At 54.6% G+C, this 27,811-nt stretch overlaps 1 protein-coding gene across 1 annotated transcript in view; it reads left to right on the top strand.

Moving 5' to 3' along the window:
* Window positions 1-27,811, top strand: part of MRC2 (mannose receptor C-type 2) — a 93,047-nt gene that overhangs the window by 59,691 nt on the left and 5,545 nt on the right. The window contains exons 10-27 of the mRNA XM_073326006.1: window positions 4,150-4,265; window positions 5,837-5,985; window positions 6,789-7,006; window positions 8,730-8,872; window positions 10,011-10,113; window positions 11,529-11,667; window positions 16,190-16,225; window positions 18,281-18,441; window positions 19,073-19,140; window positions 20,574-20,674; window positions 21,312-21,457; window positions 22,070-22,184; window positions 22,422-22,585; window positions 23,742-23,850; window positions 25,206-25,444; window positions 25,541-25,709; window positions 26,380-26,529; window positions 27,190-27,309. Of these exons, the coding sequence (XP_073182107.1) occupies window positions 4,150-4,265; window positions 5,837-5,985; window positions 6,789-7,006; window positions 8,730-8,872; window positions 10,011-10,113; window positions 11,529-11,667; window positions 16,190-16,225; window positions 18,281-18,441; window positions 19,073-19,140; window positions 20,574-20,674; window positions 21,312-21,457; window positions 22,070-22,184; window positions 22,422-22,585; window positions 23,742-23,850; window positions 25,206-25,444; window positions 25,541-25,709; window positions 26,380-26,529; window positions 27,190-27,309 (2,446 nt within the window). The remainder of the gene's footprint in view (window positions 1-4,149; window positions 4,266-5,836; window positions 5,986-6,788; window positions 7,007-8,729; window positions 8,873-10,010; window positions 10,114-11,528; window positions 11,668-16,189; window positions 16,226-18,280; window positions 18,442-19,072; window positions 19,141-20,573; window positions 20,675-21,311; window positions 21,458-22,069; window positions 22,185-22,421; window positions 22,586-23,741; window positions 23,851-25,205; window positions 25,445-25,540; window positions 25,710-26,379; window positions 26,530-27,189; window positions 27,310-27,811) is intronic.

The following is a 27,811-nucleotide window of genomic DNA, read 5'->3' on the forward strand; positions in this document are numbered from 1 at the left end:
GGTTGGCCAACGAGCTGCTTTTGTTTTTCCCTTCCCCCTCCCCATCATCCATACTCACCCCCACCCCTACCACCATCAGCTAATTGATTGGTGTAAAATCCACAAGCAAGTCAGGCACTTGGGTACCATGTGAGCTGGGTGGTGGGCAGCAGAGAGAGGTATTGGGCTGGGTTAGAAGGGGGATGGAGCAGGTGAGAAGGGGACTTGGGACGTGGGTTCTGGGAGGGAGGATGCAAGCACATGGAAAGGGGGGGACCGGAAGCACTAGTGGATGGAGAGTGGTGCTGGAGGGGGTGACCAAGAGGAGTGGGACAGGGTGTGGGGGCCGAAGGATCACAGTTGATCGTCCAGCCGAGAAGGGTGCACAGTAGTGCAGGGCAGGATCATCAGGGGGGAGCTCAGAGCATCTGGGCTGCAGGCAGGTGGTGTTGCCAGCTCCTGGTGACTAAACACAACTTTTCCCTCACCTGCAGCCCACCCTGCCATGCCAGTGCTGGGCTCCTCCAGCACCCATCGCTCCTGAGCTGCAGCACCCCTGGCTTAGCCCCCAGTCCTAGGTCTCCTCTGAATGCTGCTGTGAAGAATTTTCATTGTTCCCGGCTGGGGCCTCTTCTGAGAAGAGCCTGCTCTCCATGCCAAACTGTGCGGTGGTTTTGTAATGCAGACAGATGTGGACGAGGGATTGGACTGGGGCAGCCAAGCTTCTTCTCAGCAATAATTGAACCCAGGTCTTCATGGGTGAGAGAGGCTGGTGTATTAACCCGCTGTGTCCCAGAGCCCTTTGAGAGCCAGTGTTGGAGGAATGCAGCTTGCAATTCCCCTGGAATGTCCCCAGGGCTAGGGGGAAGGTTCTGAGGGTGACCCACGTTGTGGGACGCCTGAGGGTGTCTGCCACTCCAGAGGGTACCATTCTCCCTTCCCCCAGCCTTCGTTTAAATGCTATTTCTCTTGACGTTGGGGAGGGGCAGGGAACTGCCCCCATCTCCCACTTCTGTCTTGCTGATTTCCATGTAGGTGGATCTGTAAGGCTGTAATAGTTTGTAACCCACAACTGTAGGCCAGCCTGGGGTTGGAACCCACTGGGGAAATGTGAGTTCAATTCCTGGTCTCAGAGCCGGAGTCTCCTATTGCTTACACCAGGGTAAATCAGTGGTCACTCCACGACCGCTAATGGAGATACATTGGTATCAAATTGAAGTGAGGGGACAATAGGGCTCAGTCTCACACTCTGCACGCTGGAAGTGAGAGGTGGGTGCAGGAGTCCCTAGCGAGCAGTGCTCCTTGGTGAGGGTTGGGAGCCAGGATTCCTGGGTTCTGTTTGTACTCCTGCCTCCCCTGTGCTTCAGTTACCCCACTGGTGAGCTGAGGCTGACGATCCCGACCCACCTTTGCCAGGAGGTCCTTGGCTGAAAGGAACTATCTTCACTGCAGCTCTGCTCCTTACAAACAAAATCAACTGAATTGGAGTAAACCAATAATAATCAACACCGGTGTTGTCTGATCAGAAGCCATGCACGAGGAGGCACCAACCCCCCTCTCTGTGTAACTCTGGCGCTCCCAGCCCCCTCCTCCCTCCCCCATTGCTGCTCTTCCCTCTTTCTGTCTTCTCTCTTAATTGTGGGCTGTTGGGCAGGGATCACACTCTTCCTGTTTGCCTGCCAGGGACCCCGAGCATGCTCTAGGGTCCTCGAGAAATAATCATGATGTTTCTTGGCAATCAGGGCTTCATTCTGTAGCTTGTGCGGCTGCCTTCTGAGGCTGTCCCTCACCTGGTCCTCCTTTGCATGTTGTCTCTTCGGTCTGTTGGCTGTCTGGGGCAGGATCTGCTCTGCCATAGGTGCCGACTCCATGGGTGCTCCGGGGCTCAGGCACCCACAGAAAAAAAAATAGGGGGTGCTCAGCACCCACCAGCCACAGCTGTTCAGCGGGGACGCCAATCAGCTGGCTGGCGGGTGGTGCTCAGGGCAGAGCAGCGAGCGGTGGGCGGTTTGGTGGGGGGCGGAGAAGAGGCAAGGCCTCGGGGAAGGATTGAAGTGGGGGTGGGGCCTTGGGGAGGAGCAGGGTGGAGCACCCACCGGGAAAAATAAAGTTTGGTGCCTGTGCCCTCTGCATACCTTGTGGGAAGGCACCTGGCACGCCACTGGCACTGTGGAAATAGAATCTTCTGCATATGTGGCTGGATAACTATCTGGTTGCCGGGGGGGGGGACTTTTTGCCCCAGGTTTTGCCTCTGCCTCAGGCTGTGGCTAAAAGTCCACCAAGAAAAGAGAGGTGGGGTTAGCATGAGGCCATTGCCCCTGTCACATGCTGCATTCCAGCAGGAGAATGCTCAGAACAGGTGGTACTTGACGCAAAGGTTTCCAAGCGCTTTCAGGCGAGCGCTCTGAGTAAAGCAATCAGAGCCAGGAACTTGGGAGTTCACATGCTGGACCTGACACTAATGTGCTCGGTGAGCCTTAGGAAGGGCCATCCCTCTTGGTCTTTGCCTCAGTTTCCCCATTTGCAAAATGTGGATGATAATTCTTCCCTACCTTGCATGGGGGTTGTGGGGATAGGTAGGGATAAGGGGACATGCTCTCTAGCCTGTTGACATCACTCCTTGGCATATTGGACATTGCTGCGCTTCTGGTTGTGAGGATTGATTAGCTGGGTTTGCCTAGCACTTTTGTAATACACAAAGCTAGTGTGAGACTCTGTATCCCGCCGTGGCCGGGCCCTGTGGCTATAGAGATGGCTCTTTGCTCCCCCGTACGGGACCTGCTACTTTAGCTGTAGCCGTGGGGCCAGCTGCTGGTGCTGGAGTTGGTGGGAGGTGGGTTGTGGCAGTGTGCGCAGCTCACAAAGGCGGAGACGATGGTCTTTTGCTCACTGGCTGGGAGTGCTGGGACTTAGGGGGGCGATAGGGAGGGGGATGTGGGCCCCACAGCGTGGATAAGCTGCTCAGCCTGTTTTGCTCACACCACACATGATTTGTCAGCTTCCCTAGGGTGCGGGAAAGTGGCAATGTGGCCCAGGCCTGAGCAAGGCCAATTTCTCCAGCTGAGCCCCTCCTTCCTTCTCCCCCGCCCTGGCCTCAGGCTGGGCAAGGAAAATCCTCTCCCGGCTCTTTCCTTTGTTCTGAGTGTTTCCTTTCACTCTTCTCTGCAGTGATCAAGCCCCCTTCCTCCCACCCCATGCAGCCGGGGCTGCTGCTGCCTTTGCCAAGCATTTCTGGAGCTCTCTGCACAGTCCCTCCTGCCTGGCAGAGAATAGACCCTATTGTGTCCCCAACTCCAGAGAGGCTCCAGCATCAGCAAACCAGGGCTATTAAAGCGGACTGCGGTGGGACTTGCTATTTGCTTGGCTTTCCCACATAAGGAGGGGATTGTATTCCCCTCCCTGTACCTCCCATCGGGGCCGGGATGTTAGCAACACAAATTTTTCTGTTACTTTGAAGCTGCCTCAATGTTTTTTTCTGCAGCCCTGTCCTCTCGGGCTGCAATCTTGTTAGACCTCACCAGATAAACAGGGTCAAGCCGGGTTAGCCTGTGGATGGGAGACCTCCCAAGAAAAAACAGGGTGTTTCAGGAAGTGGTGGTGGTGAGTCAGGTCATGGCGCTTTTCCCTCTGAAGCCGTGCTGAGCCCAGTACCCCAGGAGTTGCAGGGGGCTCTTTGCCACTGTGTTTTGGATGAGACACAACACTGTTGTCCTAAATAATTCTAGTTTGCATAGCGATTGCCAGGCTGGCTGAAACCCAAGGTCTATCTTAGGCCAGTCTCCTGTCTCTAACTGTGGCCAGCATCAGCTGCTTTCAGAGGAGGATGCAAGGAACCCCCTAGTGGACTCTTGATCAATAACATGTCTGTGGCAGAAGCTCTTTCTGACCCCAGGCCATCAGTGGTTTCTTATGGCCTGAAGCAGGAGGGTTTATATCCCCAGCAGATTGTTTTATCCTAACTAGTGGAACTGCAGAGGTTCTTCTTATTCATGCACATGTTTGATCCCTTTTCTGAATCCTGCTAGGCTCCTGCCCTCAGTAACATCTTGTAGCAGCGAGTTCCACTGGACAGTTATGCATTGTGGGTAAAGGGCACTTGGAAAGCACATCTGCTCAGATGGTACTAAAGTCTGCAAGATGTCTTACCATCATTGTCTTCTCTTGCCCCAGGGCTGGAAATGGCACAGCCCCTCCTGCTATTGGCTAGGAGAAGACCGTGTGACCTACAGTGATGCACGGAAGATGTGCATTGACTATGGGGCCACCCTTGTCACCATCACCAACAGGTGGGTGTGCTCTGGGGATTAGCTCTGCTGTCATGGGTGTTCAGCTTCCATTCCCTCCGGGACATGCCCATAACCCTAGCTGAGGTCACTGGAGTCCCATCCCCGCCGGCTCGGTGCTGAATACTGCATTAACAGAGGTGGCCTGTGGTCTGAAGAAGGGAAGGGGAGGGAGGACCCCTGGTTTCTATTTCCAGCTCTGCCACTGAGTGGCTGGCTCTGCAGCCTTGAAGCAAGTCATGTCCCATTTTCCCCCATCTATGTAATGGGGATAATGGTACTTCCCACAGGATACTCCTACGGGAATTCTGTGCTACTGCTTGTGTGCATAATTAATTTTTTGAACAAAAAAAGCTTCTGCAGACATGTTGATGCAGTTCCACCTTTTGCCCACGAGAGGGCGCTGTGGCACGAGCGCAGCAGCTCACAGCAGAAAATAACTTCTGCAGTTCTGCCTTTTGGCCAGCAGAGAGCGCTGTGGCAATAGAGCAAAGCTGCAGCTTGCAGCCAGCAAGGGAAGAGGGAGAGCTGCCTTCTTCTCAGACCTTCTCAGGCCAGGTCAGGAGACAGGGGCTATGGGGGACAGACAGCATGGCGTGCTGTGGGAGTGGGGGGGGGGTCAGATGGGCTCATAAGGGCTAGTGGAGGAGGACAGACTGGGGCAGGGGCTGAATGGGAATGGAAGCACAGGGCACAGGAGGTACAGAGACACATGGGAGTGGCTGAGTGGAGGCACAGAGACACATGGGGATGGGGAAGGGGGACAGGGAGACATAGGGACAGGGGAATGGCTGGGTGAGGGCACAGAGACACATGGGCACAGGGGCAGATGTGCCTGACTGAATGGGAGAGGCTAGGGGTCAGCCAGGGTCTGCATGGGGGAAGCACCCTAACAATCCCTTCCCACCCCCCAAAAAAACCTGTTTTATACTTTTCCCACCCATACCCAACAACCTTCCAAGTTCACACCCAGCCTCCTTCCCAGCAATTTACTTCCCTCTCCCTCAGCTCCTCCATTACCCTGACTCCCCCAAGCCTTTGCACTGCTTCTGAGTCTGGGACATACTGTTCTGTATTGTAGTTTAAATGAATTATTACTGAGAGTTCTGTATTAATATGCCTAGTAAGGAATCTATTTGTCAAAAAACATTTCCTGAATCTTTTTTGTTGTCTGTATTGTTACAGACATACTTGCTGACAGGTATTTTGAAAGAAATGACCAAAAATAATTGAAACTGGTGTGATTATAGGGTATTATTTTGACAAATAAAATATGAAGAATTTTGCAGAATTTTAAAATATTGAGCGCAGAATTTTTAGGTGCAGAATTCCGCCAAGGAGTAACAGGAGGCAGAGTTAATTAGTGGGTCACACAGCAGGAAGTGTCTGAGACTGTACTCCTTGTGTGACAGCCACTGGGGATTGAACTGGGGATCTCCAGAGCTAAAAGCCTGAGTTTCTACAGCTTGAGTCAAAGCACTAGGGCTGGGGGCAGGAACAGACCCATGTCTCGGGGCCAGAGCCACAGAGGAGGAAGATTAACCGCAGGGCATCCCACTGCTCTCCCGTGTCAGGTTTGAGCAGGCGTACGTCAGCAGCCTCATCTATGGCTGGGACAGTGAGTATTTCTGGACGGCGCTGCAGGACATCAACGAGACGGGTGCTTTCCGCTGGCTGAGCGGCGATGAAGTCATGTACACCCACTGGAACCGCGACCAGCCCGGTAATGGCAAAGAAGCCAGCTGGGGTGGGGGTGTTTGCTCCCTTCCCCAATTTCCCATCGTTCTCCACAGCGAGACGCATGGTAGCTTCTGTTCCCTGAGCATTCTCCAGGAAAACAGAGCTGTGGCAAGGAGCTCAGGGCCAGATGCCGATGGCAGAAGGAGCAGTAGCCAGCTAATGACAGCAGCTCTCTCTACCTCCCTATCTTCCTGGGTGTGAAGGAGTAGACCCCAAGCAGGGAGGGGAACCATCTGGAGAAGCACAAGGGGGGATAACGAAGAACCGTGGAAGGGAACCAGGCAAAAGAAAACACCACCACCGTCCAATCTCTTGGGCTGTGGGTCGATCTCCCACAGCAGCCCCAGCACGGGAACCAGTCAGCAGGGGACACTGGGGCGCATCCTGTAGGGGGTGCACCTGGTGGCTCTCATCCATTTCTCCTTCCTATGGGCCCTGGGGCCCTGATGGGGAGGGGATCGGTCCCACTTGTCCCTGTGCTGTTTTAGCCCCGTCGCCCCGCATCCCCGTAGCATAACTTCTCCATTCCCCACCCATTCCACCCCCCCGAGGGTGGCACTGCCAGCCCTGCCTCCCCTGCTCCTGGTCCCCTGGATGCCCCAGGGCAGCAGTGGGGTCTGTATTCATGCTGTCTGCTTGGTGCCCACCTGGTGGTAGGGGGATGGGTCAGCAACGATGTCCCTAGGCAGGGGCCTGTTACGCCAGGGTAGGTGGCTGGGTTCCACTGTCAGCTATCTAGGCTCAAACCTTGTCCCCCTCTCTGCCCCCTTTCCATGAGCGTTCCAGGTTACAACAAGGGTGGCTGCGTCGCCCTGGCCACGGGGAGCTCCATGGGGCTATGGGAAGTGAAGAACTGCAGCACGTTCAAGGCCAAATACATCTGCAGGCAGAACCTGGGCACCCCAGTGAACCCCGAGTTACCAGCCCCATACCCGACGCCCAGCCTCACTGGCTCATGCCCCCAGGGATGGAGCTCGGACCCCAAGCTCCGACACTGCTATAAGGTAAGAAGCAAGCGTGTCCCAAGGAAGACAGCAGGGTTCTCTGGGTTTGTCCACTCTGCACACTAAATCCAGGTCCTGGTTCGGGTTTGAGTCCAAGCCCCTCTGAGGCTCAGATGAAAGCCCCATCATTTTGCAGTGTGGATGCAGCTCAGGCTGCAGCTCTGAGTCAGAAACTCTGTGTAGTGCGGTGTGGACACAATAGCACAGCTGTGAGACCCGGGTCCAACCAGAACACCCTCCCTGCCCCCAGGTCTGTCTCTTCCCCCTCTGAGTCCCTGCCCCTGTTCTCCCTCTTCCCCCAAGGCCCCACCCCCTGTTTGCTCCTCTCTCCTCTCCCCCTTCCTCGTAGCTAGATCCTCTTCACCTTCCCTCATCCTCCCCCACGCCCGTGGTAACGGGACTTTTGGTGTCCGGTCAGTACATCTGACCAGACATTGCCAGGTCCCCCTTGCGACTGGACATTTCAGTCAAAAACTGGACACCTGGCAAGCCTGTGCCAGCCATGGACACAGAGGCCACTGCAGGGTAACCAGGCAACCTGCAGAGCCCTCACTGGTGCCCTTGCGAGGCAGGTGAAAAGTGGTTGTAAAGAGCGAGGGAAGGGAGTGAGTGTGCACCCAGGGAAGCACTCTGGCCAGTCTGAGTCTGTCACACACATGCCCTCCCCAGGCAGGATGCCGTTAAGCCACAGCCCTGCCCTGGAGGTGGGGTGTGGAGGCCTGGCAGAAGCTCCTGGAGGCTTGCATGGATGAGGCAGACAATGTATCTCCTGCTGCTTGGCCCAGTTCCAAGGTGAGCCCCCCCCCCCTCCCCGCGCCCATCCAGCCCTTTGGGCTGGCGAGAGGGTGGGACAGAGTTATGGGCTGCTCTCCCCAAACACCTCAGGGAGCCAGTGCTGCCGGAGGTGCTGGACTCCCCCAGTCCATGGGCGTCCAGAGCCCAAGCACCAGCCATGTAGCTGGCTCCTGGGCAGGGAGTGGTGGAGAAGGCTCCTTGGGCCTTGGCCTCAGCGTGTGGGAAGCTGCATAGCAGTGAGGGGCCGGAGGCAGGGGGTAATTACACCACTCTGGGTCTCTCTCTCTCTCTGCTGCTGTCATTGTGGAGGATGGAAAGCAGGTTGCCTGTCCAAGCCAGTTCGTTATCCCCAGGACTGGATGTGGCGGGCTGGGAGGCAGAGCTGCTGGCCGAGAGGCTTTCCTAACTATAAGTATATGGGATGGCAGATGAGGTCCTGCGAGCTCTGGAGAGCCTCCACCCCTGTCCCTTGCTCACTGCACTCATTGCTAAATTCTGCTGCTCTTGGTACATGTTACACAGGCCAGCTGGTGCTGTGGGACAGGCCCTGTGTGTCACCGGGCTGTGAATGGCACCTGCAGGCATCTGAGGCTCTTTAAAACACAGTGTGGAGACCCCCCGGGGGAGCTGGCCCCAACTGCCCATGGATCTTTCCCACCTTTGGGAAACTTGGCCATGGGGTGAGGTGCAGTGGCAGGTGCCTGGTTTGCAGAGGGTGGTCTGTGCCGCTGAGAATCCACTGTGACTGGACAGGCCTCGGCCGCCCAGCCAGGTGCACCAGAGGTCAGGCTGGAGTGGACTCAGCATCTCCTCATGCTTAAAATGCCCCTGGCGAGAGGGGCGGCGGCTTGGAAGCTGCAGAAGGGAACTGTGGGTGTGCTCTGGGCATGGAGCAGAGCAGTGAGTCTGCCCCTCTTCCCCGCGCCAGGTGTTTAACTACGACAAGCTGCAGGACAAGAAGACCTGGATTCTGGCCCAGCTGTTCTGCCGTGAGCTGGGGGCGCAGCTGCTCAGCCTGGGCAGCTACGAGGAGGAGCATTTCGTGGCCAACACCCTGAACAAGATCTTTGGGTGAGGAGTCAGTTGTAAAGGGAGCATGTGCACGTACGCTCTTGCAGCCATGTGGCTGTGTGTACAAGAGTATGCATGTATTTGTAAGCATAGATGCATGTGTATGTGTCTGTGTGCTCACATGCATGATTGTCCGTGTATACATGCGGTTTTGTAGGCAAAGCGTATACGCTTACCTGAGTGTGAGCAGGTACATACAGTGTGTGTAAATGTATGTACATAGTACAAGAGATGGAAAAGACAGGACGGTTTACTTTGGGGAGGCAACCAGGACGTGACACAGATGTATGAAATACTGAATAGGCTCGAGAAGTTGCCCAGAGCCCATGATGATGGATATCCCTGTAATAATAGAAATTGTCAAGTAGATAGGTGAGAAACATGTAGCTATTTACCCTTCCTTGTCAGAACAAGGAGCTGCTCCGTGAAATCATAGGGAGCAAGCTGTAAAATGAGGAAACGCTTTTTTTACATAAGGAATGATTGGCTTGTGGAACTCATTGCCACAATACCTCTCTGAGGTCAAGACCTTAGCAGGACTCCATGCATTTATATGGATAATGAGAACACCCAGAGGTACACAGTAAAGATTGAAACCAAGGAGTGTAAAGCTTTCTGCTACAGGGCGTAAGCCAATCAGAAACTGCATCTCTAAATAACTACCCGAGGACCTCCCCCGCTCCCCATGAGCAGGTTATTCCATAATTCTCTACTAGGAGATTCCTGTGACTTCCGCTGAAGCATCTCGGACAGGGTACTTGGACTAGCTGGGCCACTGGTCTGGTCCTGTGTGGCATTTTTTATGTCCTGTGTCTGTGTAGCTGTGCATGTGTGCATACATGCATGTTTTGCCAGTGCTGGTGCATAGGCAGGGTGTACGCTGTAGGCAAAGCATGCCCACATGAGTGCCTGAAGTGCGGGTGATTTTCTCATTGGTATTCCTGGAGAAGGGGATAAAATCATGTTCGCAGATGCATTGTGGGATGTACCCCCTGCGTTTTGCCCATTCTCGCTGCTGTGCATCCAGGGGGCATTAGAACTGGCCCTGGGTGTTCTTCCTAATAGCTCCCCCGTCCAGCTCCATAGCACGTGGGTTTCCCCTTCCCCCAGTTCACCAGCTCCGTGTGGTTTCTTCCAGCGAATCGGAACCGGAGATCCATGAGCAGCACTGGTTCTGGATCGGCTTGAACCGGCGGGATCCTGGAGCAGAGAGGAGCTGGAGATGGAGCGATGGCCTCGGGGTGAGTGCAGATGTGCTTTGCACAGGAACAGGTGCTGGCCATGCCATGAGCTGAGAGGCAAGCAGGGCTGCCACGTGCTCTGCAGGGGTGGCAAACTGGCATCCAGAGACCTCAAAGTGCTGTGCACACTGGCTGCAAACTATTGACATAGATAGATAGAGAGGAGCCGCCTGACCTGTTGCTGAATGCAGCCACCTTTGGGGTGGACAGCAGTAGCTGTTCAGCAGTGCTGTGCAGTAGTTCAGGACAGGAAGCGGTGTCTGCAGGGGGAATTTTAGGGAGGCAGAAGGTGACAATTACTCATTTGGAATTTGGTCAGGGCACCATATAACGGATCCAGAACTGGTGCAAGCAGGTGTTACTCTATTGACGTTAATGAGGTTTGCCGATTTGCACCTGCTGAGGATCTGATCCTCCGACTTGCAAAATGAGCTGTGAGCTTTTTACTAACCACAAGTGGCCAGCACCTCGTCCATGTCTCCTTGGGATGATCACTCAGACATCCCCCTGGGCACTGAAAGCTGTTTTATTGAGAGAGGATAATACTGGTAAGGCTTCAGGGTTGTCCCGTTGTCTCTTTGGCAAAGTCCCTGGGACTCTTCCCTTCCTCCTGACTGACTGGCTGGCTGGATAGCCATCAGAGGTGGACTGGTGCAATGTCTGAAAGGCATCATGGAGAGACCATAGTGGTTTGACTTTCTTTTTACCTAATCCAGTGGTTTTCAATCTTTTGTGGACCCCTAAAAAATGTTGAATGGAGGTGCGGACCCCTTTGGAAATCTTTGGCATAATCTGTGGATCCCAGGTTAAAAACCACTGGCCTAATCCTTCATGTCTGAGCCTTCTACAGCACAGTGACTGGAGCATTGGGCTTTGAAAGAGATAAACACACAGGAGTCCCTGCTCCCAGCTGACTGATTCCGCCATAGGACAGCTACTGTGGCCACATCTTAGAAAAAGGGCTGGATAATTTTTTGACCCATATTAGCGCTTGAGATCCCATTCCTCTGTGCCCTGCACCGTGTGTGCAAAATGGATGGAAAGGACAACTGTCCTGACCGGGAACTTTTCACACACACTTTTGCACAGATGCAAATGACTTCCCAAGGTGTAGGGCAGAGGGAATGAGGCTGAAATGGGGCAAACAGTTCTTGTGCTGCTGCTGGGATTAGCTGGGCACAGTGGGGGTACAGCACTGCACAGCTGGCTGGGTACATTATGGGAGGGGTTTGCTTACATCTGAAGCATCAGGCTGTACTCTGAGTCAGAATGCCATAGTGCTATAGATGGATCAACACTCAGAACCGTTGCACCAGGAGACCGGATGATAAGGGCTAATTGTCCAGCCCAGTGTGGTGACTCCAGTTCCCGCGGGTTTGCAGGCTCTAACTCTGCCCATCTTTCCTGGCTCCCAGTTTTTCTACCACAACTTTGACCGCAGCAACCACGATGATGACGACATCCGTAACTGTGCAGTGCTGGACCTGGCATCCTTGCAGTGGATGCCCATGCAGTGTGACTCACAGCTGGACTGGATCTGCAAACTGCCCAAAGGTAACAGGGAGAAGGGCACAGGACAGAGGCCGTGCAAACAGGGAAGTGCAGTGCATTCCATCCACTGCTCTCGGAGCATTGCACAGACATGGGCTAATTCAGCCTCCCAGTGCTCCGGTGTGGTAGGGAAGGGATCTGAAGGGATCACTGCCGGGGGCTGCTCGTTTGGAGTCTGCCACCAAGGCAGTGCAGGGAGTTTTCCCTCCCTGAGATGGAGCTGCCTCTTTCTGGATGTAACCAAGGCTGTGTCAGCACTGCAAAAATAAGGGTGTTCTTGCATTAAAGTAGCAGTGAAGAAAGGGTGACTTAGCAGCTCAACTTAAAGCCTAGACAGGAGCCTGGGGCTGAATCACCCAGCTAACCCACCTTGCTGTGTCTTCACTGCTGGTTTAACTGGAGTCAGTTAACCCGAGTCAACCCCCCACCTTTTTTTTTTTTTTTTTTTGCAGTGTAGACATACCCTAAGTCTTCCTGGCCAGAGCTGACGTCTTGCTGGGGAGCATCTATAGCAGGGTTCTCACACTGGAGTCGGCACCCCTAGGGGGTCGTGAGGTTATTATGGAGGGGGGTCACAAGCCGTCAGCCTCTACCCCAAACCCCACTTTGCCTACAGCATTTATAATGGTGTTAAATCTATAAAAAAAGTGTTTTTAATTGATAAGGGGGGGTCACATTCAGAGGCTTGCTGTGGGAAAGGGGTCACCAGTACAAGAGTTAGAAAATGAATAGCTACATTTGAGGAGGAGATGTTCTGCCTTCGCAATGCACCAGATTGAGGAGAGAGGGGAAACGCCCCAAACAACCCACCCAAAACACTGCACTGCCCCACACAGTGAGAGAGAGGATGAGTGAGAAGATGGAACACACGTGACAGATGTCAGTCACGTCGCTCGAAGCCTGACCAGGAGTCACTCAGAAACTACGGTGAAGGGTGGGACAAGCACCTGGGTAGAATGGAATAGCACCAAACTGCAGATGTTTTTGAAAAATTCATGGGGGAGGAAATCTCCACCCACCAAGGCTCCCCTGAAAGCTCTACACACACAGATGTGCACACTCTTCAAATTACACACGCTGACCCGCCCCCCTCTCCCCCACAGTACTGTCAACACACTGACGGGCTTAAGGAGCGGAATCTAAATATTTTCAGCAAATACACTTAAGTTTGTTTGCCAAGTGGTTCGGGTTATTTTTTATGAGAAGGTAATTTTGTTTGAATGGGAAAACCAATGAATTCATTCCTCTGATGTGCGCATGACCATGCTCAGAGGCAGGGTTGCTGACAGGTGCGGCGTCATTTTGTGGGAGCCCTTTGTTAAAATGTTGGCTGTCCATCGCTGTAACCGTTTTTAATCATAGTGAGCCCACATGACAGTTTGGGACAGGAAGTGAAGACAGATCCTTTGTCCATTTGTATATGATGGCTGAAATTTTCAAAGCTGTGAAGGAGTTTTGGACCAAATCATTGGGTAGGCTTTGAAATAAGAAGGAATTGGTTATGACTCAGTCGTTTAAGGTTCCATTGAGTTTCTTGCTTAAAGCAGGGATTCAGTCTGGTGGTTTGTATGAAGAATATAGTGTAGCCTCCTGAAACTCGCAGCACACAACCAGTGAGGAGAGGTTAAGGTTTCTGAAATATACATTGCACTACAAAAAAAAAAAAAAAAGCGTTCCAAAGTTAGGAAATTCCAGAGTTAAGGTTTCCTGTGTAATCTTAATTCAGCCCCGTTATGTATATGCATTATGAAACAGTCTTTAATTACGTGGTTGCATGCTTCGTTTTCCACGGGGCCCTGCTGCATTCAGTGTACAAGATAGTGCTCACTGCATGAGCAGCTCTTCAGTATTAATTTTTAACCTAATCGTTCAGTGTGTGGCCTCAAGCCTTATTTAATAACAGTAATAAACACTGTATCTCTTATCTAGTGCTTTTCACCCACTGATCGCAGAGCGCTTTACAAAGGAGGTCAGAATTGTTATCTCCATTTTTCAGATGGGGAAACTGAGGCACAGGGCAGGGTGGTAACTTGCCCAAGGTCACCCAGCAAAGTAGTGGCAGAGCCAGGAATTGAACCCAGTCTCCTGAGTCCCAGTCCCGTCCACTAGGCTACACCGCCTCCCATCATTTGTTGCACACCATCCAAACTCTGCTCTGAATACAGAATTGTTAATTTCCTCCTGGGCTTTTCTGTGACACGCAGCAGCACCATGTCTGAGTGATTCACAAATGTCACAACGCCCCTGGGAGGAAAGGTGGTGCTATCCCCATTTTCCTGATGGGGTCCTGAGGGGCACAGAGATATTGAGGCCAGTTGCAGCAGGCTTGCATATAATTACAGGAGTTGGGATGTGGTCAGCGTCATTACAGTAAGGCTGTAAAACTATTTCCATTGTAAACCCCCCACCTACCCTCTCCCCTCAGTGCTCACATGCTTGTATCACTCTGAAATGTTCACCTCTGGGGCTGGCACGGATCAGATTTGGCTTCGGCATAAAGATGATTTTTCTTTTTTGAGCCAAATCCCTTCCACTGTTGGAGCTGCAGCAAGATGGAAAATAATCCATTTCTCCCATTGCTAATGGAAGAATCTGAGCCCTATTTTTTGAGACCTCTCTAGCAAAGGTAACTGAAGCTTGAAATTTACCGTGAGCTTAGTTGCCCTGAAGGGCTAATGTCTGAGCTTGTTAGAGGTGTTTGGGGCGGACGGAAGCTTACAGATAAATGAGATTTAAGCGATTACAAAACATTTCTAAGCTTGATTATTATTATTTTTAGTAAAAAGAAAAGGAGGACTTGTGGCACCTTAGAGACTAACCAATTTATTAGAGCATAAGCTTTCGTGAGCTACAGCTCACTTCCTCAGATGCATATCGTGGAAACTGCAGCAGGCTTTATATATACACAGAGAATATGAAACAATACCTATTCCCACCCCACTGTCCTGCTGGTAATAGCTTATCTAAAGTGATTTCCAGCACAAATCCAGGTTTTCTCACCCTCCACCCCCCCACACAAATTCACTCTCCTGCTGTTTCATATTCTCTGTGTATATATAAAGCCTGCTGCAGTTTCCACGATATGCATCTGAGGAAGTGAGCTGTAGCTCACGAAAGCTTATGCTCTAATAAATTGGTTAGTCTCTAAGGTGCCACAAGTCCTCCTTTTCTTTTTGCGAATACAGACTAACACGGCTGCTACTCTGAAACCTGTCATTATTTTTAGTGATATTTATAGCAGATGCATTGTGTGTGTGTGTGTCGGGGGGCGTGCATGTGTAGATCGATGTTCTAAATACACGTGTGCACAGGCACACAACTTCTCTGCCCTCTGCCTTTAAGGCTGAATTGTTCCTGAAGGTTCCTGATGCTGTTGTAAACCACTAGAGTGGTGCTTGAGTGGTTTATTTATACACATCCACAAAACCCTTAGAGAGCAGAAGGGACGGTCTTGCTTGATGCACTTCTGTCACTTCCATCTTCCCAATGCTTCATGCCCCTTCAGACAGAATAGCAAATCTGGGGGTTTCTGAGGACACTGTTGCCGGAGCAAAAACTGGAACCCTTGGTCGATTCGCAGGGAGCTGGCTGGCTGAGGGGACTGAGTCTGGCACTTGGAGTCGTTCATGTTTGGAGTCTGGCTTGCACTCCAGGGCAGGTTGGCACTGGCCCAAAGTCATTACCAGCAATCTGAGAGCTCCTCAGTGGCCTGTCTTCAAAAAATGTAGGGAGCCTCGGTCCACTTGCTAAATTGCTCAAATCTCCAGTAGACACCAAGGGACAAATTTTCCAAAGAGCTCAGTTCACTTTTAGGCACCCAAATGAGGGGTAGATTTCCCCCCAAGTCCTCAACCCCCAGCACCGCCCTTCAGCCCCCCGCCCATGGTGTGGTTTATGGCCAGATTTTTCATAAGGCCTCAGCACGCTGGGTGCCGAGCAATTGGGAAAAGCTAGCCACAGCTGGGAGTGCTGATTGCTTTTGAATTCTGGCCGGCGTGACTCCCGGTCAGGGTTGCAGGCAGTGGCTGTGTAAAGCTGCCGCTGCTGTTGTCCATGAAATGCTTGCCCTGTGGATTCATAGGGGGGCGTCTCTCCCGCACCTTTCACCAGCTCCAACTTCATGAAATAAAGATTCCCCTTCTCCCTCCCATCACCTCAGACTCCCTGCATGTGCCAACAGCTGCTGCAGTGCTCTGATATCCCCGGGATTAGAAGTCATTATCCATATGCATCCCCCTCTCTGGTCCTGGACAGCAGAGCACGAGAATGTCAGCAGGCTCCAGAAGCAGGTGATCCATAATTCAGAACTGGTATGAAAGCCAGAGGAAGCTGCTGCCGGCCAAAACCACTTGGCTTGGGAAGTCACTTTTATTTAATTGAAATCAGTCTGAGTGGATTCTTCAGACGTGGCGCAGTCCTGAACATAAAGGGGGAAAGCATCTGAGGCCCACAGGCAGGAGCTGAGCTGAATTCAGGAGCATCGCTCATCCCTCCCTCATCCCCCTTCTTCTCTGTTTTTGAACAGGTGCTGATGTGAAGGAGCCAGAGATCCCCACCCAAGGTGTGTTATTGAATCATCTCCTGGAGGTTTTCCTACACATTGGAGTCTCTGCACATCCGCTGCTGTCTGCCTCCCCCGATGAGCGTGCCCGCATCCTGAGGGCATGTGTTGTGTGTGTGCATCTTGTGGCGTGTGCGTGTGTCTGGGAAGAGTCTGCCTCTTGTGCACATCTCCCCTGTTTGCATCCACCTTGTATGACTGAGTGCCTGTCCAGTGAAGCATCTGTCTCCACTGTGTGGACGTGTGTGTCCTTCCATGGTGCCTCCCACCCAACAACGTTAATGAGCAAAGCCTCAGAAACCCCCTCGGAGCTCGGTCAGTATCGCTGGCCCCGTTTTACAGAGGGGGAAACCGAGGCACACAGCAGCAGCGTGACGTGCTCAGCATCGCACAAGGACCCAGGAGTCCTGGCTCCCAGACCTGCATTCCAGCCACAAGACTAGTCTTTCTCCAAACTGTATGTAAAGTTTTGCAAATGGCATTAATGAAACAAGCAGGTTGTGGGTGAAATGGACGGATGTCTCAGCAAAGAGAGCTGGATGTCCGATGGACAAAATTCACCCATCGTGTAAGGAGGCGCAACCCTAGGGAAGTCACTAGAATTCTCCCACTTGTACCAGGAGTGAATTTGGTCTGCTGGGCACCACAGTCTCATCAGTGGCAGGGAGGGTGGGCTCTGGGCCATAACCCAAAGTGACAGAATTACTAAGCCAAGCAGGCAGCTCTTCTCGAGGCACGGGGTACAGTTGTCCCCAAGGGTTACTGGGCTGGAAAGCTAGAATGCAGAATTTGGAAAGAGGCTAAATATTTGGGTGTGTCTCTGGAGGGGCCATTGTACAATCCTGAGGCGCCCAGAGCAAGGGGTGTTGTCATCCTTCCCAAACTGGCCAGGCACCACATGGGCACAGCTGTGCTGAAGGTGTAACAAGGACAACACAGAACCCGGCCTTCCTTCTGCAGGCGAACTCCCATGGAATGCACGGAGAGCTTTGTCTGTCAGAGGAGTGTGCTGCTCCCCCCCGCAGATTTTGACCCGCCCCTAAGGGTTTGCTCAGCCTTGGCGTGGATGTCACTGCCGTTCAGTAAGGGCCAGCAGCTGCGCAGTGCCAGAACCAGGGATGGCGTTGGTGGATAAATGCCCTCAGCCACAAACATGCATTGATCCCATTGGAGAGCAACCCAGGGCACCCTTGGGCTCGTTCTGTGCCCAGGAGCATGGGAGCCGTGGGCTAACCACCCACCCTGTGAGCCCCAGATTGAAGTGCAAGGGAGGAGCCAAAGTGCGAGGCATTTGCCCTCCCCCTCACCCCGAACGTGCCTTTGTCAGCATGACCCGATCACCATGCAGCAAGACTTGCTTAGAGCGCTCTGCCCCAGAACCCCAGTGGTGCAGAGGGGGCGGAAGAGCAGCGCAGAATCAGCGGAGCAGGGCGGCAAGGGGGAGGGCTGGAATAGCAGGGCACGCCGTGGGGCGGGACTGAAGTGCATCGGCAGAGCCGTGCTGCTGGGGGGCCTGAGTCTAGAGCAGCAGAGACCGCTGCCGGTCAGAAGTAAGGGAAATTGGCAGAACTGACAAGGGAGTGGTGAAGGCAAGACTGCAATAGGACAGTAGCTTCTGCTGGAGGGCCAACAGCCGAGCTGGGGGAGAAGGGCCAGGAGTGGACTAACGCAGGATGCTGGAGATCAGGATTGAGGGGCCTGAACAGTGCTGTGGGAAGATCCCAGAGCTGGAACAGCAGGAGGGACTGCAGATCAGGTGTGAGGGGCACTAGCTCGCACAGCGTATGCTCCACTGTTCGTTGCTGCCGTCAGGTTCTCCCAGCACTAAAATGTCTCCAGCTTGCCAAAGGGAGAACCCCTTGCTGGTTGCATTCCAGCACCTGTGGCAAGGGTGACAGATGCAAAGGAGGCAGCACAGAGGGCTGCTGATAGGCCTGTTACTGTAAGAGCAGATTCTCTCCTCTCTCTGTCACTGTTTTGCCCGGCTGCCTGCCCGCCAGCTGAGCCAGCATCACTATGCACAGCCTCATCTTGTCTGTGCTTCTGTGTCCACAGGCAGCAAAGAGTGGGTGAAATATCAGGATGCAGAATACAAATTCTTTGAGCATCACTCGACCTGGGTGCAGGCTCAGCGGATCTGCACCTGGTTTCAAGCTGAATTGGTGTCTGTTCATAACCAAGCCGAGCTGGATTTTTTGGGCCAGAGCCTGAAGAAGGTAGGAGAATGTAGCCAAGCATGGGGCATCCTTGGACAACTGCGTGTCTCTGAGCCCTGTTGTTCAGCAGGAAGCAGGTCTGCACAGTTGTGGAAAATGTTCCCTTCCCATCATTAAAGCCAGAGCAGGGTTTCAATGGTGTAATTTCACAGGGCATCAGCTGACGCCAGCAGAGTTACTGGATTTACCTGTGTAACTGAGAGCAGAGTTTGATCCTGGCTTGGTCTTAGGGCTGTGGTGCATTGCACAGGCTAGTGCATGAAGCCACTGACTGGCACCAGCAAAAGCATCTTATTGGTTCTCCCAAGCTGCTGTATGAAGAGAAGGAAGGAGGAGGAGGGGGGGTGGGTACTGAGCATCTTCCCCTTTTGAGGAAGGCACTGCAGGGTCTGGGAGGGAAGGGGAGGCCGGACACAGCTCATCACCCAGCTAGCCTGCAATAGCCATGGGGCACCCATGCTAGGTTCTAGGCCTGGGGAAACTGTTGGCCGCAGCCCAAACTGAGGGCCGGGCTCAGGCAACTCCTGTAGGCCCCGGCGGAGAAGGCAGTAAGTGAATGGGGCCCTGCTGGATTTGCTCTTCTCTCAGCTCTGTCAGCGATGCTGACGTGCCCCATGTTTGGATTCCCCAGTTCTCCAGGGGCCAGGAGCAGCACTGGTGGATCGGGCTGCACACCTACGAAAACGACGGGCGATTCAAGTGAGTCTCTCCCCCCCTCTTTCCCCATGCATCCTGCTCTCCTTCTCTCCTGTAAAAAGGATTGTGTTTCAGTGCAAATCCAACCAGCAACCCCAAATTCCAGCTGTGGTGAGGACACTGGGGCAGGGCTTGGGACTCCTCAGCTCATCCCAGCTGGAAATGCCTTAGCTGGAGGAGGATGGGGGCGGGTGTGTCAACATTCTGCCCTCAGGTAGGCACCTGCCCCCCCTGCTGACTTCAGTGAAAATTGCATGTGAGTCTGGGAGAGCAGAAAGGCAGCTCCTGGCTCACTCCCTGAAGAGTGGTCTAGAAAAGCTGTCTCCCCCCTAGAGACTGAGCGCGGAGCCTCTCCAGCCCAGAGAGCAAAGTGGCCAATGCTAAAAAGCCAGCTCCAGTCATGAGGAAAGCAAGCCTGGCTATCTCCTCCTCTGCTTGTATTCAGATCTTTCTCGCCCCCCGCCTTCGTCCACACCAACCCTGCTTGGTCAGAGTGCCGTTGCTGTGCTCCCATCAGCACCCCCAAACAGGCTGCAACACTCCTTCAAGCAGCTGCTGCTGCGAGTTTCTTTACAGCAAGAGCAGTGTCGCACCCCGGGTGGGCCATCGGCCCTGGGCATCACACCTGTGTCTTGAAGCAGGAGCCTCTGCTGCTGAGCTAAACAGCCAGCCTCCATTGGCTAAGCCTATGACAGGCTCATGGAGCTCTGCAGGAAATTAAACCACTGTTAGAAGAGGGCCCGTGTGCCATGCTGAGCAGATGTGGGCTGCACTCAGTTGATGGGGTATTAAACCTTCTGCCCCAGGAGTCAGAATTCGCCCAGGTGGTCTGTGGTGCTATGCATGAGCCTTCACGGTGTAAACACAGAGTCTCCACCCCTACTCCCCTTCCCCGCTCTCCTCTCACTGGACACGTCTTGTCTAACATTAGTCTGGGAGCTCCCCTGGGCAGGGGGTCTGCACTGGGTGGTGCCTGGCCTGGGAGTGGAATAGATGCTCCAGCCACATGCTTGAGCAGGTCTGCCTGAGCCACCAGCAGGGGGCAGTAGCGGTACCTGCACACACCCTCGCTCCTGGTCCCATCTCCATGGCAGTCAGTGACCAGGCTCCCCTGGGTTGGATGGGAGCAGAATTATTCCTCAGCTGTTCCACCACACTGGCTGCTTTGAAGCCCACCCTCTTGATTATAAGCGGCACACGCCAGGTGCGTGCACTCAGCTGAATGGGCAGCAGCAGGGGGCACAGGGGGAGCTGCCCAGCAAGGAGCCTGCGCTGCAGGAATCCTGCCGTCCCCTGGCTCTGGGCATTCTGCTTCTCAGACCCCTCCTCCGAGTGCGTGAGAGCCTGCCTGCTTGGTAGCCTCGTCTCCCACTCGCTGTGCCTTCCACCCTCTTTCACGTGCAGCTGCTGACCCTTCCCGCCCTTGCCTTCCCCAGGTGGTCCGACGGCTCCCTCCTGAACTTCATCTTCTGGGCGCCGGGCAAGCCGCGGCCGATCAGCAAGGAGAAGAAGTGCGTGTACATGACAGCCAGCAGAGGTGAGAGGTTTGTACGTGTAGGCGAATGGCCGCACTATCAGGGCAGCTATCTCAAAGCACCACGGGCACTCGTCAGTGACCCCGCTGGCAGCCCCTCCGGCCCCGTGGCTCAGTACCATGATCCCCGATTCACTGATGGGGGAGCTAAGGCACAGAGATGGGGGTGTGGGGGGAACCAACATTTTCATAAGTGGCCTCTGATTTTTTGGGAGCCCAGCCTGGAGACACCTTGGGCCTGATTCTCAGAGGTGCTGAGCACCCACCAGTGAAGTCAATGGGAGCTGCGGGTGCTAGGTGCCTCTGAGAGTCAGCCCAGGGGGCAGGGAGACTGGGTCTAAGTGGCTTGCCCAGTAGGTCATTGGCAGAGCTAGAAATCAAGTCCTGACTCCAAGTCCCATGTAACCACCATAGACTATACATGTGAGTCTTACATGACAGACACCCCCTACACACCCGTCCCCTCTGCACACATCCGGTACAGATGTACCAAACTGAGGTTAATATTCGAGGTAGCTGGTATGCTGGAGGCACCAAGGCCATTGCAATAGCAAAGCCCCTTCCAGACGAGGGAGTTACATTCCATTGGCTGCCTGGACCACGTAGAGGAAAGTTGCATGCTCTCTCCTTTTCTCTGAAGAGGACTGGGGGGACCAGAAGTGTCTAACTGCTCTGCCGTATATCTGCAAACGGAGTAACATCACTGCTGTGAAGCCCTCTCTGCCACCACTGCCTACTCCCGTTCCTGGTGGCTGCGCATGGGGTTGGATCCCGTTCATCAACAAGGTATTCCAGGAGGCCTGCAGATGCAACGTTCGTCTGTCTTGTCTGTCCCCTCCACGTGCGTCTGCTTACATTTCTGCATATTCCTGCGCTTGTGCAAAGGGCCCAGGATCTCCCAGGGGCGGTTTAGGAGCCTCTAGGGGCAGCATTGCTGGGGCTTTCCACGACCTGGCTGTGGGACTGAGGAAAGTGAAATACTACATTGGGTACTGGACAGGAGAGGAGTTTTGTGTGTGTGCGCGCGCACGTGTGTGTGTAGGAGAGAGGAGTGTGTGTGTGTAGGTAAGTGGGGAGGATACAAGGTATGTCTGTGGCCAGTTGGGGAAGGGCAATATGTGGGTGGGGGTTAAGGTGGGGAATAGGTGCGTCTGTGTGCGGGTTTGTAAGGGGGTATACTGGCGGAGGTCATTCTTGTTCTGTTTGTACCGCACCCAGCACATCGGGGTTCTGATCTGTAACTGGGCTCCTAGACAACTAGTAATTCAGACAAGTTCCCAGGAGCACAAGGAAGGGGAGTGAGTGTGGCGGCGAAGGGGAGGCGGGTGGGTGCGTTGCTTGCTGGGCTGGGAAACGCCTCCTGAATGTCTCTCTCGTCTGCCCTCGGGCCTTGCCCAGTGTTTCAGCATCAAGGGCCACGACAAGGCTGAGCAGGTGAAGTGGCAGGAAGCGAAGCGAGCATGTGAGAGCCAGGGCTCTGTGCTGGCCACCATCTCCAACCACCTAGAGCAAGGTAGGGTGTCCCCCTGGGGCCTCTCTTCTTCTGCCAGGGCTGGGCAGTTTCAGGGCATCATAGGACCCCAAGGGCTGCCTGTGAGGAGCTTGGTCTAACAGCTGGCCTGTGGCCCTGAGACCAGCCAGGTGCAGAACCTGCAGACAGAGGGGTCAGGAGCATGTGCTTTCGGCAGTGCCCCGTGACTCTGCCGCTGATCAGCTGGTTCCTTCCTTCCCCTGTATTTTCATCTTTCAGCTTTTATAACATCCATCCTTCCCAATGTGACCTTTAACCTTTGGCTCGGCCTCCACGATGCCAAGCAGGAGTTCCAGTGGGTGGAATCGGAACCTCTCCGATACGTCAACTGGGCCCCAGGGGAGCCCTCCGGGTACGGCACCTCCACAGTGAACGACAAACCGGTGAGCGACTCCCTGGGCCCCTTTCTCTCTGGACTATTCCAGCCTGTTGCTTTCAGCCTGGCTGCTGGGGCGTGGGTGGAAAGTAGGAATTCCTAGATCGGAGCCCAGCATGGGGCCAGCTAGCCCTGTATCCCATCCCCAACACTGGCCAGCTTCAGAGGGAGGAGCAAGAACCCCGTAGACAATCTCAGGGAGGTCTCCTCCTGATCCCTAATTAGAGGTTTGCAGAAGCCCTGGCCAATAGGATGACTCAGTCCTGGCAGCTCTGCTTGGCTATACAATGGCTAAAAATGGAGAGGTGATCATCGGCAAGTCTGTGAAGGATGCGAACCCCCAGGCCGGGAGAGGAGCATTGACAGCAGCCCGGTGAGGGTGAATACCTAGGCATCTGGGATGAACAATGAGCAAAGGGAAACATGGATGAGACCCTGGAAAATGGGTCCTGATGGTGGAGGCTGTCGGGCTGTGGAACCATCTCCCACGGGTCTGGGGAGGGAGCCTTGCGTCTTGGGAGGTTTAAAAGGGGACTGGACAGAGTGGGGGAAAATACGCCTTAGGGATCAGCCTGCATTGGCAGTGGGGTGGGGCAGTGTCCCTCTCTAGCTACCCTGTCTCTCTCACCGTGCTGCCGCCAGGGCAGTTAAATGGGGTCTGAAGGTCCGGGAGATAGGTAGGAATGATGTGCCCAGGAGCACTCTACAGGCTGGATCCCTGGCTGCATTTAGTGGCCTAGGGGCGGGGTTGGGGTTTATCTCCTGTCCCCTCTCCCCACCCCAGTCCGGAGGCTGGCAGCAGCCTGGTTTGGCTCCCAGCACCACCTAGTGCATCTTCAGGTGGCTGCTGCACCAGGAAGGGAGCAGAGACTTGGCGATGTTCTGGCCATGGAGCTGCCCTCCCCAGTCAGCCAGCTCTCTCCACCTGCTTTGGCTGCCGTAACAGTGCCAGGCAGCCTGAACTGAATGTGGCGCCAGGATCCTTTCCGCTCCCAGGGACAGTTTCAGGGCCTGGGCTCAGGATACCATTACTCGTAATGATAACATACCCACCCCTGGACACACAGCCCGGCTGCCTTTGCCACTCGTCCAGCCACCCCCGCTCCTCCGAGCGGAGCAGGGCTTGCAGAGGCAGCACTGACCTCTCTGGCTTCTGTTTGTAGACTAACTGCGCGATGGTTTGGCACGGCTCCCCGCCCCACTTCACTGGCCGCTGGGACGACAGGAACTGCCTGGAGGAGAAGCATGGCTACATCTGCCAACGTAGCATAGGTAGGGGAGAGGGGCCGACAGCACCGGGCATGTGCAGGTGCCCTGCCCATGGCACCTACTGCAGAGAAGGCGGGGCGGGTTCAGGTCAGAAACAAGCCCCTGGTGACCTGGCATCACGGCCCCCTACGTGCTGCTTCTGTTGGGTCACTGGCTGCAGCTGGGCTTCGCTGCTGCCAGATCAGCTCTGCGCCCAGCTGTCGGCATCCAGCTTCTCTGGGCAGCGTGCGCTTTGCCTGGGTTCTCTGGTACCAGCCACACTTGTGGGGCTGACGGTCCCAATTCTCTGGTAATGCGAGCCAAGATGCTGGGGAAAGGATCAGTGCAGATGCCTCTGTGCCACCCAGGCGCCAGGCTGTCCGTGTGCTGGCACGTCTGTCAGGCTGAGTGTGTCCCACAATACGCTGCAAAGGAACTCAGCCACCGTTTCGAGAACACCCCTCCCCGGGGTATCTCAGCGTGCCACTGAGTTGCTCTGTGCAGGGCTGGGTTGGAGCTAGGGTGACCAGATGTCCCGATTTTATAGGGACAATCCCAATTTTTGGGTCTTTTTCTTATATAGGCTCCTATTACCCCCCAACCCCTGCCCCGATTTTTCACATTTGCTGTCTGGTCACCCTAGTTGGAGCCCAAATACAGGCACCAAACATGCACCCCCTGGAACGTAGGACAGGTTTGCTTTCAGATCCTGACCCAAGCCCGTGGCTTTGGGCCCAGCTCTAATACTGTGCCAGGTCCAGCTAAACCCATCTCTGACATGGTGCTGGACCGCTCAGCATCAAAACGCACCACGGCCCTCCCCACATGTCTCAGCAACCTGCCTCTTAGCTCCCACGTGCCTGCCTGTCTCCTTAACACGATGCAAAATATATTCTGTCCCACTCGGGCTGCGTTTGCAACGCACTCAGCTCCACCGGAGTCCATGAGCTGCCCCACATCTCGCTCTGCGTGTGGGCAGCAACCTTGGGGCCCGGATCCTCATGTGCTAAACAGTCACAACTGTGAGACTCTGAATGTGCCCCCGGGCTGGGATTCCCCAACCCATGCTCACACGCACACTCCTCAGCCTGGCTCCTGCTTTGAACAAAAACCTGCAGCTGGTGGCTGCCTTCTCTTCTGGACCTGGATGTCGCCTGCCGGGGGTGGGACATTTTGCTGTCCGTTCAGCAGCGTGTTTTGCCCTGAGCTGGTACGACAGTTACCCACGGGGGCGTTTTCACATGGTCTCGTTCCTGCCCGCTCCCCAGGGCCCACTCCCATACTGGGATGGGATGCCCTGTGGCAGTGCCGAGGGGCATCACACCAGTGCAAAGAGGGACTCTGGATAGAGATCTGACTGTGTCTCTTTCCTTCCCCAGACCCAACTCTGAGCTCATCCCGGACCAGCTATCCCCCCTCCCCCAGCTCCCCGCTCTCCTACCTCAACAGCACCTACCGCATCCTGCGGAAACCCCTGAAGTGGCAGGAGGCCCTGCTGCTGTGCGAGACCCGCAACGCCACGCTGGCCAGTGTGCTGGATCCCTACACCCAGGCCTACCTCACCCAGGCCATCAGCAGCTTGCGGGCCCCTCTTTGGATCGGCCTGGCCAATGAGGAGGTAGGAGAGGGGGGCTTGTCTCCTCGAGGGCCGGTGGAGGGGAGGGGTTGTGCTCTGAGCTGCCCCTGAGCCTTCCCCCTTATCGGTGGTTTTCAGGGAGGCCGGAGCTACTCGTGGTTCACAGAAGAGAGCCTGTCCTATGTCAACTGGCAGGACGGGGAGCCTCAGCAGGTCACGGGCTGCTCCTACATGGACATGGATGGGACGTGGCGGACAGCTGGTTGTGACACCAAATTGCAAGGGGCTATCTGCAAGGTCAACACAGGTGTGTGCGCCGACCACCTGGGAGCAGAGGAGACGCAGGGGAAGCAGGGGGAAGAAACACATCAGGCACCCTTGGTGCCGCTCTGCTGGGCAGCTGCAGACCGTGGGATGCTGCTTGCAGGCCGAGCTGTGGTTTCTGAGCCCCTGGCTGGGCGGGTTGCAGGCTGAGCAGCAGGAATCCATCCAGGGAGCGCACGGTGTGGCAGCCGCTCTGCACTGGGATGGGATGCCCTGTGGGACCTAGAGGAGCTGGCCTGGCAGGAAGGTGTTCCAGACATGGCCTGTGTCTTCTCTTGCTCGTTCCCCCGTCCCCCCACCTTGCCCATCCATGCAAGGCAGGGCACAGACAAGACCTAAACTCTAGCACTGGTGGGTCATCAGCAATGCTCCTGCTTGCAATGTTTGCCTGGACAGAGGTGTTTGGTCTCTTCCTCCTCCCTCCCCCTTGGGATGCTCTCTCTGATCCAGCCACAGCTGTTTGGCGGTGCCACCGATCAGCTGTTTGGCGCACCCCCGATTAGCTGATTGGGGGGAGGGCAGAGAGCACCGAGCAGGCAGCGGCCTCAGGAGGGTGCGGAGCAGAGGTGGGAAGACACGGAGTGGTGGTGGGGCAGAGAGGGGACCTCCAGGGAAAAGAAAAACTCCTTACCCATGCTTCGGCTCCTTTGCAGGGTCCCCCCGGTCACACAAGTGGAGTTACAGTGGGAGCTGTCCCAAGTCAGTGGAGGATTCCTCCTGGATCCCCTTTAGGAATCACTGCTACACTTTCCACATGGAGGTCACTCTGGGACAGAAGGACGCCATAAAGAGATGCCAAAAAGGTACGAATGAGGTTCGAGTGCAGCGAGCCCGACCATGTGAGCCTAGGAATACAAGATGGTTAAGACCCATTAGATCGTGGGCTCCACCCACTGCCCAGGCAGACTTGTTCCCTGTAACGTTCCTGCCAGTGAATTGTCCAGTTCATTTCAAATACCTCAAGCAGTGCAGCTTCCACCCCTTCCCATGCAGAGCCAGTTCCACGGACTCCAGCGCTTGCGGTCCCTCATGGTCAGTATAAATTAACCTCCACCCCCCTTTCTCCTGGCCCAATGCCCTTGTGTATCTCTCTCCTGGGTGCTTCCCCACTTCAGTCACTCTCAGGTCGAATCTCCATGTGTTCAGTGTGTGATCAACCAATCCTTTCAATAATCACTTCTTCTCACAGGGCTATGGGGCAGATCCTCAGCAGATGTAAATTGTCAGAGCTCTGATGACCTGCGTGGAACGTTCCAGGCATTTTACACCAGCTGAGGCTCTGCACGCCCCTGCTGATTGTCTGTGGAACCATTGCTGGGCATTGGATCTACTTAAACAAAGGCCCCTTCCTGTCAGGTCTCAGCAAAGCCCCTGGAGCAAGACCCAGCACCTGCAGGCTGCGCTTCCCTTCCTCTGAGCGGCTGGCCCCGTAACGTTCCTCTGGTGTGCCTTTTCCTCCGCAGCTGGTGGCACGGTGCTGTCCATCCAGGATGAGACAGAGAACGTGTTCGTTTGGGAGCATCTCCAAGCCTACGAGAGCCAATCCAAGGGCGCCTGGTTGGGGATGACGTTTAACCCGAAAGGTAAAAGAAACACGTTACAAAGGGAGTGATTTGTCTGGCTCCAGAGTTTTTAGAAACTGGAGAGGTAGGAGCAGCGCTTCTGACTTCACAGCAGATCACTGGTGTCAGGAGGCGGCATGGCCCCATGGGTGGAGCACTGGACTGGGAGTCTGGACAGCTCGGCGCTGTTCCCAGCTCTTCCATTATTTGCCTCCATTTTTCTGTCTGCACGAATGGGGATAATGGCACTGTCCCTCCTGGACTGAAGTGTTTGGAGATCTACAGAGGGGAATTGCTAGATCTGGGCTCAGTGTTACTGTCATCAGCGATGCACTGTGGTGAATGAGCGCCTAGGGAATTGCACGTATCAAAGAGCCCATGTATGTGGAAGCCAGGCACTCTTGTAGGCCTGCACCAATCCTGTTACCCGTTTCTCTGGGGGAAGATGTGTCTTCTGCATGCAGTGGCCTGCGTAGCTCTAGGCACTTTGGGGTAGAGGGCTTTGCTGTGTCAGTCCCAGGGG

Source organism: Lepidochelys kempii, chromosome 27, assembly GCF_965140265.1.
Source record: "Lepidochelys kempii isolate rLepKem1 chromosome 27, rLepKem1.hap2, whole genome shotgun sequence".
Lineage (NCBI taxonomy): Eukaryota > Metazoa > Chordata > Testudines > Cheloniidae > Lepidochelys > Lepidochelys kempii.